Source organism: Vicia villosa, unplaced genomic scaffold (genome assembly GCF_029867415.1).
Source record: "Vicia villosa cultivar HV-30 ecotype Madison, WI unplaced genomic scaffold, Vvil1.0 ctg.000772F_1_1_1, whole genome shotgun sequence".
Lineage (NCBI taxonomy): Eukaryota > Viridiplantae > Streptophyta > Magnoliopsida > Fabales > Fabaceae > Vicia > Vicia villosa.
The window spans coordinates 1,129-17,334 of NW_026705344.1; the positions used below are offsets into that span (position 1 = coordinate 1,129).

The 16,206-nt window shown below is 36.2% G+C and overlaps 1 protein-coding gene across 1 annotated transcript; it reads right to left on the reverse strand.

Annotated features, from left to right (window-relative positions):
- Window positions 1-14,674: 14,674 nt before the first annotated feature.
- On the reverse strand, window positions 14,675-15,999 carry LOC131631083 (zingipain-2-like). The gene is made up of 2 exons (XM_058901866.1): window positions 15,518-15,999; window positions 14,675-15,441 (listed from the first exon to the last, which is right to left on the reverse strand). The coding sequence occupies exons 1-2, from the start codon at window positions 15,933-15,935 to the stop codon at window positions 14,858-14,860; spliced, it is 1,002 nt and encodes a 333-aa protein (XP_058757849.1). The 5' UTR covers window positions 15,936-15,999; the 3' UTR covers window positions 14,675-14,857.
- Between the last annotated feature and the right edge of the window lie 207 nt (window positions 16,000-16,206).

A 16,206-nucleotide genomic window follows, 5' to 3' on the forward strand; every position in this document is an offset into this window, starting at 1 on the left:
CTGTAAGAAACAGTGTCTCTATCCATTTTGCCATTCTTGCTAGGGAAGAAGAGAAAATAGATATGAGATGGGAATTTGAAAGATGAGTTGGAATTTGATGTGAGATTTTATGAAAGAAAATGAGAGGTATTTATAGAATGGAAAGAAGGAAAGAGACGTTGGGGAATGATGTGATTCCGTACAAATGGAAATTTTGAGTGGAAGTGAGATTTGAAAGAAAGTGTATGATATTGTTGGGAAAAGAGAGATGTGTAGAATAAAGTTGAGATTTGAATTGGAAAGAAGAGATTTGAAAAGATTTTGAAAATAATGGAATATAGTACAAAAGTTAGTGGGAAACCAAAAACAATTGTTACCAGTACAGTGTGAGTTTCCTGCTTTTGCGCCTGCAAAAAAGATTTAACCCTGCATGAACTGTGTTAGTACTATTTATCTGTAAAATAAATAAATAGTATTTGTGAAGTAAAGAACAGTATTTGGCGTTTGCGTAAGAATAAATTCCACTGTTAGCCAAGTTACTGTGTAAGAGAAATTCTGAAATTTAAGTACTTCATATGCTAGGATATTTGAAATAAAAATCCATGATTATATGAAACTCTTAATTTTCAGATTGGAGTTTTCTTGAAAAAAGATGTGGGCAAATTTTGGGGTATAACACGGTGCATGCGTCAGTTCGGATTCGTGCAGCGGATACCCAGGTCACCCTTTGAGGCTGCTCCCGACACTGTGACCCGAGTGCAGCTCACTGCCATATGGGAGCATTGGGAGGATCATGTGGTACCGCTGGAGTACCGTCTCACTCGGGTCCCCCAGGACTGGCACAGTGAGGAGGGATACGTCACATGGTTCTACCGGGTGTCACATCCTCTTCTGAGACCCGACATTCCCGGCGCTCCTAGGCCAGCACACGAGGAGATCCTGGAGAACCAGCAGGCCGAGGATGATCACGCCATTGATCTCATGCCGATCTGCCAGCGAATATCGATGATTGGGCGGGACGCGTTGGATCGAGGTATCGTGGAGCGGGGCGGTCCAGAGGCAGTCGCCGTGATGGAGATGATCGTCACTGATGCGGGCCGTGCGGCGACATACAGGCGGCAGAGGAGGTCTCAGGGCGAGAGGTTTAGGCACACCCAGTAGTGGTCGGGTTTATATATTTTTTGTTATCGGATTGTATCTTTAGCACACTATTTTTATTTTTTTCGGTTTGTATATATTATTTTCATCAGATTAGTATTTTTTTTTGTTTATTTATCATATTAGTATTTTCAGTTTATCTATTGCTTATTTTATTTGGCGTTTACGTTTAATTAAAATGCGAGACTGTTTTAGAAAAAACATAAAAAAAAACACAGTTTCTGCATAATTCGAAAATGAACTTCCGAAACCCCCCAAAATCTGAACAAAGGTGTTTTCGGAATTTCATCTCCGCAGACACCCCCCATGAGGTGTTTTCGGAGATGCACTTCCGAATTAAGGAAATTTTTTTTAAAAAAAAGCGCTTCGGAAGTTCATTTCCGAAGCAGGGGTATTTTGGGATTTTCGCTGGGGGTCACCCCCATAGGGAGGTGGCCAAAGAAAAATTCTTACCAAATATGCATCAAAACATACAAAAAAGACTTGAAAATGAATGCTCACTCTTCTTTACTTTAAACTCGTTTAGAAGTATTTGCTTCCATTTATAAAAATAAAATACTACCCCTCTCTCCGTGTTTATCAGATTCTCCTGAGTTTTTCTCTTGTCTCTTTTATAAGATTCTCTTCAACTTTTAAAATGTTTTAATTATTTGTTTTCAAAGACACCCCTAATTATATCACATCTTTATCTGCAATCAATAATAAATACACACGTATGAAAATCAATTATTTCTCTCTCCTAAAGATAAATTTATAAAATTATACAAATAATCAGTAAATTTAATACTCTAACCAACTTTTTAATTAGTGTAATTTTTTCTACGAAGTCTTTTATTTAGGGACGGAGGTAGTAATATATAGGTATATAGTTTTAATAATATTATCGATTTAATGATTTTGGTTAAACTAAAAATATTGCAAAATTTTAATAATTGTACATGTTAATATATTTGAAGTATCCTTGTCAACCAAATGAGAATGAGTTAAAATACTTTGTGATGTGGTTCGGGAAAGGCGTTTATGTGGCTCTACGTGTTTAACAACTATATTTGATTTTGATGATGACAGAGAATAAAACAAAATTATCATGAACATTATCGAAGAATAAAAATATTTAAGTAAATCAAAAAGCGAGAATGTTCTGATTGTTGACACAAGATAATCAATTACTTATAACAACATAAAAGGAATTGAAGATTATGTAAGCTTTCCCGTGATCACATGCTTTATCTTTTTTAATTTATCGAGTGTGAATTATTAGTGTGTAAAATAAGCAAGAGTAAGTATTAATGAACTAAGACAATGGGCACACCCACTAAAACATTTTCATTTTCTTCATTCATGTCTCTTTTCTTCTATAAACCAATTCTGACAAGTGGTTAATCGATTAAGAAATAATTCATACCAAATATAAAAGCTAATCTCGATATCTAATTGATTAGATCTCTCATATAATCAATTAAGGAGGGAGTCCGCGTCCTACTCAATCAGAAAGCCAATTAATCAATAAAGGAGCGAACCTAAATTAGGGCTTTCTATTTTGGCATAGTCTAATCGAAACGATATATTATAATCGACTAGAGAGCTATAAATATCATGGATTGTTGTCTATATTAGCTAAAATACATTCCTATATAAAAGAGTGTTGTTGTCACTTCTAAAGTATGGATATTCTGGACTATCTATTCTCCCATCTCACGCATTCTCATTGTAAAATATATTTTATTCATTATAATTATTTTAATATTGAGAGAAAGAAAAGCTTACTTTGAGAGTTGGGAAATTATGTTGTTTACTTCAGTTTGATTCGGTTCGGGGGTTCAATTTAGTTCTTATTTTTTTTTGAACAGTGCCCTGTAAAGAACCATCATTTTCCTTAAATTCATTTTAGTTGAGCTCAAACGAATTCGGACCATCCTCTTCCGTTAATTTCATTATAATTGAGTTCAAATGAATTCATCAATTTATTTCGTCCCATCAAAATATAGAGTCAGAGAAGGGTATAAAAATCAATAGTTTCCTTATTGTTGTACCCTAATTTCTGACCCTGAGATCCCACTTCATGTTGCAAAGAGTGTGATCATTATTATCATCTTTCATGCATCATTTGCTAACAAAACATTGTGTTTGTTTGTTGCTTGTTACACAAGATAGATGATTGATCAAGGAACTCAAGCAATTAGGGTTTTGAGGCTCACAAAGGAGCTCAAGCATTCTAATAATCTAAAGTGATTCCCCTCATCAATATCCAAGCCCAAGTGTGGTTCAATCCAAGATCAACAACTTTCAAATTCATCTGGTCCACAATTAGGGTCTTTAACATAATTCATCTAGGAAGTTGACTTTTGTTCAAGGCATGGTTCCATGGATTAAATAATGACTCAAGGACCTCCAATTCCTCATTATAATCCACTCACATTATTCATTTGATTGAAATATCCTAATTCAATTGGTACTTACAAGAATGCAATTCATTTGGAAAAAGTCAACTGTTCAAGATCACCTTTGACTTTTGAGGAAATTGGTCAACCATGGACTTTTGAAGATCAAAATCATGAATATATGATTATTGAAGTCATTTGGTCAAGAAAAATCAAGAAAATCAATCAAGAATCAAAAAGTCAACAATTAGGGTTTTGACTTTTTCATGAAGAAGTACATTTTTTACTCAACTTTGAAAGGTCGTAACTTCTTCATTGTTTGGCCAAATTTTTTGCTCCAAAGCCTAATTTGAAGAAAATTTCAAGATCTACAACTTTGTCATTATGAACAATTTTTTAAAAGATAAATGGTTTTTAGGTTATGAAGCTTTAAAGTTGTCTACTTTTTCAAACACTTAGAAAAATTTACAAAGGGCAGATTTTCCCCTTAAAAGAAAGCATATTTGAGGCCACTTATCATCAAGAGTCCTTTAGAATTTAAAGAAACACCAGACAATAAAGTTGTAGAGGATGTCTAGATATTTCCAAAAAGTACTAGAACTCCTCAATAGCATTTGTGGTCTAGGAGATTCGAAGAGATGAAGTTAGGGTTTCATTCCTGAATTACAAGTCATTTTTTATGAAGAACCAAGTTGCAATCTTGAACCAAATCTGCATAATCCTTGTTTGCAGAACCTCTTGCTTGTAAATCTCCCTCTAGTCAGAAGATTACACAAGCTTTTGAGCTATTGTCCAAGTGTTTTTCCCATTGTCCAATGATCCATTCCATTTCAAGCGTAAAGATCACACTTCCTTTTTGGAAAAGTGGCTTTAATCACCAACAACTCTTGCATTGAGCCTTTACATTGTTTGTTCTACACCAAAAGAGTTTCAAACCCAATAAGCAACCATCTAATGTGCAGAGAAGCCTGATCGGTAAAATAGCAAGTGTACTATTTTGCCTATGTAGTAGTAATGGGAAAATCCCAAGTATCGAATCTCAAGGAGTGCTTGACGATATAGAGTTTTATCAGTGTTTCAATTAAACAAAAGTTCGAAAGGTTGTTTTGATTGGTTTTGCAAATAAAGTAAATAAACAGAATAATGGAACGATGAACAGAGATGAGTAGATTGCTAGGGACGGTGAATGATTCTTCATGCAACGAATTCTCTCTCTCAATACAATAACATGCTTTTCATAGTTAATTACCGGTTCTTAAGAGTATCTAATCCTAAGGCCTTAGTGAAAAGATCTTTGACCTCACAACCTAATTACTATGTCCATAGATAATTACGGTTATGATCAAGCATTCCAATAACAAGAAATTCCGGTTACAATATGATATCCCTAGTCCTAGGTGATATAAATATTATATGTTCTTAATCATGTCCACAAATAATATGCCGTCCAGCTACACTATTCATTCATATTCAGAATCTGTTTTTCCGACGGATAAAGCATTATTAACGGATGAAGAACAAATTAACAAATACGAAAAGTAAAATAGTTATTGCATCAATTGAATAAATTCATCACAATCAGAATCAGGGTCACCCCCTAGCAATGGGGGGTTTAGCTACTCATAAAAATAACAGAAAACATAGTTTGAATTGTAGACATTACAGATAAATGAAGGAATCAGATCTTCAATCGCGAGTGCTCATGGAAATCTTCATTCCTTGCTTAGAATCTGAATTCTCCAGCTTCTCTAATGTATTTTCGCACCCAAAACTGTCCAACCCTTGTCCAAACGCACTCTGCTCCTTTTATTTCTGACTGACTGGGCTTTTCAGCAAGAAAGCCCAAATTTTCTCGTGCACACGCGTGTGGGCACGCGTTTGGTGCTGTGACACGCGTCCTGGGACGCGTTTGGGCAGAGGGGAAGTTTTCTTTGCAATTCTGGCAGCTGGGACGCGTGTGGGCACGCGTCTGGTAGTCTGGGACGCGTCTGGACATGCGTGTGAGCTCAGGAAACGCGTCCAGGGACGCGTGTGGGCAGGAGGCACATTTTTCTCTTGCTGGACGCGTGTGGGCACGCGTGTGGACCTAGGAAACGCGTCCAGGGACGCATTTGACCAGCATGTGTGCTTTTCTTCAGTTTCTTCATTTTTTTCACTGATTTTCTCCACTTCATTCATCTGAGTCTGCAAACACTTAAACACAAAACCAAAGCATAAAATGACGAATAATGAATTGAAACATAAAATAAAATACTTCAAAGACAACTAAAAATAACAGTAAAAACATGTGTAAAAACCACTGATCAAACTCCCCCAAACTTAAACCGTTGCTTGACCTCAAGCAACAAATACAAGAGTCAATGATCTTCAGAGTACACCAGTGTTCATACGTGAGATATCTGTTTGTATTGATCAAGAAACAGTTGGTCCGACATTCACATGACGCGACGAGTTTCTGCCACCACTTTAAACCTTAAGCTCCCCTTTTGGATACCTCTCCAACCATGCTTTGCACTTAAGTCTCTTTCCGATTTTTCTCCTCTTTCATTCGGACAATAACATTAAGGCATTGTATTTCTTATAATAATCATCACATGCATGAGACAGATCAATGCTTTTTATTTTCTTTTTCTAGCACCAAACGAGCAGCATTTGCTACCTTTTTATTACCGATGAAATTTTCAAACTTTGCAGTTATATATTGCCCTTTTGGACGACGTTTGGGGATCAACCTCCTTTGGGCTGAATAACCGGGTGAGAGTTACCCAACTTAGCGAGCCGGTTGCCTTTTACCGCCTTTTCATCATTTGGTGCTAACCTTATATCCTTTATTTTTTTTTCCCAATCATCATGCATGTGAATCTGAATTATGCCAGACTGTATCAATAAACTACTCGAGGAGTACTTCTCAGGATACAAGTACTATGGTGCAAATCTACACGTTGGACTCGTATTTCATTTAAGGAACCAAGGGTGTTTAACCAAACCTCTTCTTGTCACATTATTCCGAACTTCCTGTCCTCAAACAATCCTCCCTTCATCTCTATATACTATTCCCGGTCGCTCTTTAAGATCAAAACTCTTCAAAAATTAAAAATTTCGGTCAAAATTTGGGAGAATGATTTTGTAGGTCTTACACATATTATACTAGCAATATAAATTAAAATGCAAAGAGTAAAACCTCCCCCAAACTTGAACGAAACATTGACCTCAATGTTTTAGAACAAGCTCGAGAGAGGTGACTCACAGAGGGTAATGCACTCCATAGCTTCTACTTGAAATGCCCCTTTTATTTCCTGAAAATAACACAAACCAACAGAGAAATTAATTATTAAAACCGTGGGTTGCCTCCCACGAAGCGCTTCGTTTAACGTCGCATGGCTCGACGGTCCATTTCCCTTTATTATGGAGGGTATTTTCTATTCCACACCTGGTTGCTTTTCACCTCCACAACCAAAAACTCATGAAGATGAAAGGCATGGACAACTTTTCTCTTCAATTCACTTACCACATTTTTCTTGACTTTCTTAGCCCTCTTCGGACTTTTGATAGCTTCATGGGTTGTTTCTACCCGAGATGCTATGCTTGAAACTTTTTCTTGGAGCTGCTCAGGCTTTTTGTCTTTTTTTCACTTTCTGTCATACCACCAGAATTTTGATCATTTACAACCGCCCTATGTTTCTTAACTCCTAACATCTTCAAGGTTACTTCTTCATCAAAAGATCTCAGCGTTAGTGTCCCCTTTTCAATGTCGAGGTTGCAGCGGCCTGTCGACAAAAATGGCCTCCCAAGAAGGATAGGCGTTTCTTCGTCTTCCGGAATGTCCATGATGTGGAAGTCAACAGGGAACACGAACTTATCAACTTCCACTAGTACATCTTCAGCTACCCCATATGATTTCTTAATGGTGTGATCAGCAAACCTTAACTGTGTCTTACTCTCACTAATCTTTTCCAATTCAAGCTTTTTAAAAATTGACAAAGGCATTAAACTCACACTAGAACCAGAATCGAGGAGTACCTTTTTAAATGTTATGTAATTGATAGTGCATGGTATTGCCACCGCTCCCGGGTCTTTCCTTTTTATTGGGATCCTTCTTGCTGACGAGACTAAACCGCACTTCTCAGTTGCCATCTTTTGTTCTCCTTCCACTGATCTCTTTTTCGCCATCACCTCCTTCATAAATTTCCTATACAAGGGCATGTGCTCAAGTGCTTCGAAGAATGGTAGATTTACCTCTAACTTTTTGAACAAGGCAGTGAACTTCTCAAAATCTTTCTCTTTTGACTTCTTCTTTGTCACTCTGGAGGGGAAAGGTAGTTTGATCACCGGTTCAGCATCTTTCTTATTTTTTTCTTCAACTGGTTTAACCGGTGGTATCACAACTTCTGGTTCTTTCGGATTTTCTCTTATTTCCAAATCCACCTCTATTACCATAGGGTCATCTATTTCCTCTTTTTCTTTTTCAGATTCAGCCACTCTTTTGCTCCTTGTTGTAACTGCATTAATCTTCTCTTGGTCTTTCGGATTTTTCACAGTTGAACTAGGAAAGTTATCTTGTGCCTGTAGAGTGAGGTGTTGTGCTATTTGACCCACCTGGACTTCTAGATTTTTGATTGAAGCTGTGGTGTTCCTATGGTTGTTTCTTGTCTCTTCTTGAAACTGAGAGCATTGTCCCGCCAATCTCTCGATAGCTACTTCCCACTCCGCCTTCTGAGGGCCTTGTTGTTGTTGTTGATGTTGATCTTTCCATGCGAAGTTGGGATGATTCTTCCACCCAGGATTATAGGTGTTAGAATAAGGATTATTTTGCCTCAAGAATTTGATTTCTTCAATTTGCTTGGGAGTCGCAACACAACAAACAGTTTGATGAGGACCATTGCAAATTTCACAGATTACATGTTGAGCTTGTTGCACTTGAGCGACCTGTTGAGTACCTATATTCATAGCCTTTAATCTCTTTTCTACCTCTGCAGCTATCGCATCTTCAACTCGGATTTTTGAGGTTTCCAGCTTGAGATCAATGATTCCTTCTGGTTTGCTAGCACACCTATCATACAACTCCAGATGCTCATTTGCAGCTACTGCTTCAATGATTTTTGTGATGCCGGAGGCTGTTGTGAAATTTGTTGAGCCTCCAGCTGCTGTATCAATCAACTGCTTTGTTTTCATTCTGAGCCCATTGACAAATACTTGCATCTGTTCAGTCTTGTCCATATTATGAGTGGGACATGCTACTAGAATTCTTTTGAATCTTTTGTAAGCATCTCCTAAGGGCTCACCCTCCTTCTGCTTGAAGTTCAAAATATCATACCTCTTTCTTATAAATACCGAGGCGGGGAAATACTCATTCAAGAAGGCCTTCTCCATCTCTTCCCATGATGTGATACTGCCTGCTGGAAGAGAATAGAACCACTCTTCTGCTTCTTCGGCTAATGTGAATGGGAACATTCTCAGCTTCTTCGCTTCTTCTGTATGCCCTTCAATTTTTAGAGTGGTGCTCATGGTCAGAAATCTCTGTAGGTGCTTGTTTGCATCTTCATTAACCTTTCCGGTGAAAGGTTTTCTTTCCAGCTGATTTATTGTGCTCGGATGCAATTGAAAATTTGCCGCATTTACCGGTTGGTTGACAATTGTGAGTCTTCCTCCCGGGTTGTTTGCAACACCGTAGTCACCAAGGAGCCTCTCAGGAGGAGGAGGATTTTCACCCATGACTTCTTCTTCACTTTCAGAATCTGAACCTGAATGAACTGAAACACTTTCTTCTTCAGATTCCAGCTTAACCAACCGAGCTTGCCTACACCTTGCGTGCAAAGTTCTTTCAATTTCTGCGTCAAAAAGAAATTCAGCTGAGGCCTTGCCTCGCATAAACAGATTAGATAATTATTATAATTAGGAAAAATAAATAGTGCAGAAAATAAAATTTTAGTCGCAGAGCAACAAAATTTTAATTGGAATAAATCTAAAACTCAATTATCTTCGGCAGTCCCCGGCAACGGCGCCAAAAACTTGATCGGTAAAATAGCAAGTGTACTATTTTGCCTATGTAGTAGTAATGGGAAAATCCCAAGTATCGAATCTCAAGGACTGCTTGACGATATAGAGTTTTATCAGTGTTTCAATTAAACAAAAGTTCGAAAGGTTGTTTTGATTGGTTTTGCAAATAAAGTAAATAAACAGAATAATGGAACGATGAACAGAGATGAGTAGATTGCTAGGGACGGTGAATGATTCTTCATGCAACGAATTCTCTGTCTCAATACAATAACATGCTTTTCATAGTTAATTACCGGTTCTTAAGAGTATCTAATCCTAAGGCCTTAGTGAAAAGATCTTTGACCTCACAACCTAATTACTATGTCCATAGATAATTACGGTTATGATCAAGCATTCCAATAACAAGAAATTCCGGTTACAATATGATATCCCTAGTCCTAGGTGATATAAATATTATATGTTCTTAATCATGTCCACAAATAATATGCCGTCCAGCTACACTATTCATTCATATTCAGAATCTGTTTTTCCGACGGATAAAGCATTATTAACGGATGAAGAACAAATTAACAAATACGAAAAGTAAAATAGTTATTGCATCAATTGAATAAATTCATCACAATCAGAATCAGGGTCACCCCCTAGCAATGGGGGGTTTAGCTACTCATAAAAATAACAGAAAACATAGTTTGAATTGTAGACATTACAGATAAATGAAGGAATCAGATCTTCAATCGCGAGTGCTCATGGAAATCTTCATTCCTTGCTTAGAATCTGAATTCTCTAGCTTCTCTAATGTATTTTCGCACCCAAAACTGTCCAACCCTTGTCCAAACGCACTCTGCTCCTTTTATTTCTGACTGACTGGGCTTTTCAGCAAGAAAGCCCAAATTTTCTCGTGCACACGCGTGTGGGCACGCGTTTGGTGCTGTGACACGCGTCCTGGGACGCGTGTGGGCAGAGGGGAAGTTTTCTTTGCAATTCTGGCAGCTGGGACGTGTGTGGGCACGCGTCTGGTAGTCTGGGACGCGTCTGGACACGCGTGTGAGCTCAGGAAACGCGTCCAGGGACGCGTGTGGGCAGGAGGCACATTTTTCTCTTGCTGGACGCGTGTGGGCACGCGTGTGGACCTAGGAAACGCGTCCAGGGACGCATTTGACCAGCATGTGTGCTTTTCTTCAGTTTCTTCATTTTTTTCACTGATTTTCTCCACTTCATTCATCTGAGTCTGCAAACACTTAAACACAAAACCAAAGCATAAAATGACGAATAATGAATTGAAACATAAAATAAAATACTTCAAAGACAACTAAAAATAACAGTAAAAAACATGTGTAAAAACCACTGATCAAAGCCACCATAAGTCTTGCTTAAAGTATTGCAAGGACCATTGAGACCATAACTTTCTCATTTCTTCATCAAGAAGAAAAGTGGTACAAGTTTTGTTTGAATCAACCATTTGGTCTGATTTTTCCCTCCACAAACGACAAATCTTGCCTATAAATAGAAGGTCTTGCTTCTGAAATCAAACACACAGAAATTCTCAAAATCACAACTCCACTTGAAACTTCAAAATTGTCACTTTGCATAAACTTAGAGTTTTTGAGTTCCAAGTTGTTTCTGTATCAAACAGCCATCCAAACAATCTATACATCTCATAGAAGCTGTAGCAACACTTACATTGAATTTGTAAAAACTTTATCATCATTTCCCATTTTCACTTTTGATCACTTGCAAGAGGAATCAGGTAGAGCATTGCAGACCATCTCAAGGTGTTCTAAGCATCTTGTTAGCTTCACCAAGGTCCAAGGAAGTTGTCCGGACCATCAAAGCATTTCTGAAAGTCCTTTAAACACTCCCTCGATCTTCAACTGCAGAGGTAAGCTTTTTGATCTTGAACTTTTTCATATGTGTATCATTTTAAGCAAAGCTCGATTCTATTATGTTAGTTACAATATGTGAGGATCAAAAGCTCTCAACTGGTTGCCATTTATTCTTTGAACATGTCATTTAATTTGATTTTGAAGTTTTAGGGTTCTTAAGGATTTCTGGAAAAATTCATGAGTTATAGGTTAAATAAATTTATGTTTGATACATGTCTGAATTCGTGTTGAAAAATGGAACAACTTTAATGTTTATATTTTGAAAATGATTGAGTTCTAAGAGAGTTGAAATTTCCAGAAACCGTGTTTTTGAGGAAGAAGATGAAGTTCATCTTCTGATTTTTTAAACTTGTTTTATTATATATTTAGTGGTTTGCGTTTAAATTAATGGATGTGTGTGACCACCCCAGTGGTAGCATGCTTACCTATAAGTCCATTTCTTGTCAAGGGCGCGGGTTTGATCCCCCCTTTTGCTACTTTGTCATTTTATTCTTTCTTTTATGATTTCTCAACTAGTTTTGTTATATAATAGACTGGTTGCACCTCATGATTACAAAATGGTGCCTGACCCAATGGTTAAGGTTTTAAACTGTGAAGTGAAGGGCGTGGGTTTAACATTCACCCAGGCCAAAACAAAATTTTACTACTAGATTTATTTTTTTTATTTTATAACATTGAGAATTTATTTAAAATACCAAATTAACTTATTTTTAATTTATTTTTTGCACACTCCCTGTTTATGGGACATACTTTGTGAATATATTTTCAAAAGTAAAAAAAAAATTATTTTGATATGCTTTTAATTAATTCAAAAGATGGTATTTTAATACCTTTAAAAACAATTTTTTTCTTCAAATATTTTGTGAATATATTTTGTGAACCAATTAGGGCTAGGTTAAAGTCAACCTTGAAGATACTAACATGTTCCCTTAGTTGATCCACCTAGGGTTTTGTTTATTCAACTTTGAAATGATTAGGTTTAGGTACACATAATCAAAACCCTAAAACCATAATCCATGATCCCTTGATTTTTTGATCACCAAGTGCAATACCATGTTAATATAACTTATTGCCATGATCTCCCATTGTTTATACACTTGTACATATATATACTTGTTGATTTACATCCTTGTACATTTATACATTGGTTATGTTATTATCTTTGTATATACAGACATTGTTTACTAACCCCACGTGCATGAGATATTTATCCATCCATCACCAGGGCCGGCCCAAACCGGATAGAGGCCCTGTTCTATTTTTAAAATAGGGCCTATAATAAAATAAAATATAAAAAATTTGAAAAAAAATAATATTTATATTGTAAATAGCATAAAAACTAAGAAAATTAAATAATTTATTTAAAATATATCATGCAAGTTCTTTTCATCTAATTAGCGATGGGAAAAAATAAAAAAATTTATCGCTGAATTTATCACTAATTAGACGAAAAAGGACTAACATGATACATTTTAAAGTCTTAAATAGTTAAAGGTCAATAGGGATATTTTTGAAGTTAAAGGTCAATAACATAATAAACTAATAAAAAGTTGTAAAATCTTATAAATAAAAATATTTTTAATTTAAACATTTATTATTTATTTAATTGTAATAAATTAATTTAAAATAATTATGAAGCCTCGAGGGGTGTTGCTTAAGATCATGGAAAGGAAGCACATCCATTGAAGGTCACGAGTGGCAGCTGCCAATGCACGATATTCAGCCTCCGCAAAAGAGCAGCTCACCGTTTCTTGTTTCCATGACACCAAGGACTGGCTAATGAAGAAACAATAACTAGAAATAGATCTTCGTGTATCAATACATCCTCCCATATCTGCATCACTGAAACCAAGGATCTGTAAATCAGATGATTTGGACATGAAGATACCGCGAACATGAGAACACTTTAAATATCTCATGACATGAAGAGCAGCTTTATAATGCATCTCAGTAGGAGAACTCATGAATTGGCTTAACTACAGAGTAGCAAAAGCAATGTTTGGTCGTGTGGTCATGAGATATATTAATCGACAAACCAACCTTCTATATGTAGTAATATCAAAAAAAAAAGCTTAACCATTGTATTGATGAAAACGAATAGAGACTTCTAAAGGAGTGGATGATGGTTTACATCTTGTCAATCAAGCATCTTGAAGTAATTCAAGACAATCTTTTCGTTGACATAGTGTGATACCTTTAGGAGATCAAGCTACCTCAAGCCCTAAGAATAATTTAAGCTTACCAAGATCCTAGATGTGAAAGGATCGATGCAATGCTTTCTTCAAATCTACAAACACATTTAGGGAAGTTCCGGCCATGATAATGTTATCCATATAAACTACAATAGGTATGAATGATGTGGAATCTGATTTGGTAAATAGGGTATGGTCAGCATGAGCATGTGTGAAACCTTGGGCCTTAAGGAATGTAGTAAGCTTCTCAAACCATTGTTGACTAGCTTGTTTCAAACCATAAAGAGATTTGACTAGTTTGCATACTTGGCCAGGTTTAGGAACTGAATTACCTTGAGGATTCTTCATGTAGACAACTTCATGCAAGTCTCCATGAAGAAATGTGTTGTTAACATCCAATTGATACAAGTACCATCCATGTATAGGTTCCAATGCAAGCAATACCCGAATAATAGACAGCTTAGCAACACAGGAGAAAAAGTTTAAAAATAATCCAACCCTTCAGTTTGGTTTAAACCTTGATCTACAAGGTGAGCTCTAATACCATCTTAGTGTTCATGTAGCTCCATTAATGGAGAAGCCAAAAAGAAGAAGATGAACTGTAGAATAGATTGCATTGATTGATGAAAAAAAAGTGGTTACAAGTAGTTTATATAGTGTATCAATTCTGTTACACTAACAAACTAACTACCATGCAACTATTATTGAGTGAGATGCAGTACATGCTACATATAATGCACATGCAACCTTCGTAATCTCATATTCTTCATCGGAAAATACTTACATAGACACAACCATAACACCTGTACATACACACAACCAATCACATTTTTTTTATTAATTAAAAATTAAAAATAAAATTGTTTCTCTCGTCTTTTATCTCAACCACCCCCACGATGCCAATTAAAAACGAAATTAAAATTTAAATAAATTTATATTCTCTCTTTTTTTATTGGTTGTGCCTAAAAATATGGATTTAGGTTCGTATCCATGCAAGTATTTCTCTTCTTCATCTATATATACTAATACCTTTTTGTTCAAAGTTGTCTTGAATGCTAATGAAATGTATTCAAACTCTAAAGCATTATAATAATAAATATGTTTCTTTGATTTATATAAATAAGATTAATTTCATCACAACAGAAGCACAAACACGAAGAAGCCAAGAGCTTCAGAATAAGGAAAACTTGGACAAAACTACATCACTTATAGTTACTTATAGCAACGCAACAAGAACTGATAAAGTGAAATTCATTTGAAAGTATTACTATATAGTGGGATAAGAAGCATGTGCAGCAATGCCACATTGACCTTCAGGGTCACCATTTTCCCTCAACACCCTCATGTACCCTCCTTCACCCCAATCTTTACCCCATTGATTCTTAATCAACCAATACTTTGTTCCATCTTCCGTTACTCTAAAACCAACTGCTGTAACTGCATGGTTGAAGGATGTTCCACATGTTCCGGAATATATGCCTTCCTTGTATGACTGAAATTCACTACCAACTTTGATTCCAACTGATACTGGTTGTTGTGCTATAGCTTGTAGTAGTTGTTGTTCATCATTAGCATGTACATCTACAAAACTAGTTATTTGAGCTGCGGTTGTCATCTGATCATTTTTTTGGCATGTTTGTTGAACTTCTTGGTATGGATAATCTGCTTCACTAGCGATACCATTGGTTTGTATTATAGATTGGAAGGCACTATCCATATAACCTCCACCACACCCATGGCTCTGTTGATCACAGTCAAGCAATTGTTGCTCCGACAATGAGATCAAGTTACCAGCTTTGATTTTCGTAATACCTTCTACAGCTGCCACAGCTGAAAATGCCCAGCAACATCCTACAACACATATTTAATAATATCAGAAGATGAAGATTAGTTCCTTAATATGAAAAAAAAAATTTATGTAACTTACCACAATTGCCTTGGTTCTTAACATCAGTGACAGCTCCCTGTTCTCTCCAGTCTAAGTTGGTTGGAACATTATCATTAACATCGAACAGTATTGCATTTGACCCCAACTTGGAGGAAGAAAGTTGGTTTGGAATCTTAATTCCGGTATGTGAAGCAATAAACTCTTCACTAGTCAAATCAGAATATGGATTTAGGCCAAGCTTGTAACTCTTGTTACCAGCATTGTTAAATTTTTCTATGTATTCCAAATTCTCTTTGAATATTTGTAAGCGTTTCTCCATTTCAACACTATCTGTGTATGTGCGTCCGTGTTTGATCATCCATTGCTGATGTTTTTCGGCAACAGATGATTCATAGAGTGTGCGAGACATAGCACATGCCCACAAGATCATGATACAAACAATAATAAGAAACTTCATATTTGAGTAGCTAGATATTAAAGAGAATGTTTTGTGAAAAACTAGATATGAAGAAAAGTAACATTAGATATCACTATTTATAGAATTTAAAATCCAGTTTTCTAACGTAACATTAGATATCACTATTTATAGTATATGTATAACAGACAAAAGAAGAGGAAATTTTGTTCTTGGCGAAAATCTGGGTATAGATGAGTAATACGTTAGTTAGTTTAAGGTTGATTTGTAAACGTAAATATCACTTCCTCTTTGTATGATTCAGCCAATAAAT

Bases quoted from the DNA above. Each gene is read 5' to 3' on its own strand.
- LOC131631083 (XM_058901866.1), bottom strand. From the start codon at position 15,935: ATGAAGTTTCTTATTATTGTTTGTATCATGATCTTGTGGGCATGTGCT. The intron at 15,442-15,517 runs GTAAGTTACATA...TATGTGTTGTAG, and splicing joins TAAGAACCAAGGCAATTGTG to GATGTTGCTGGGCATTTTCA.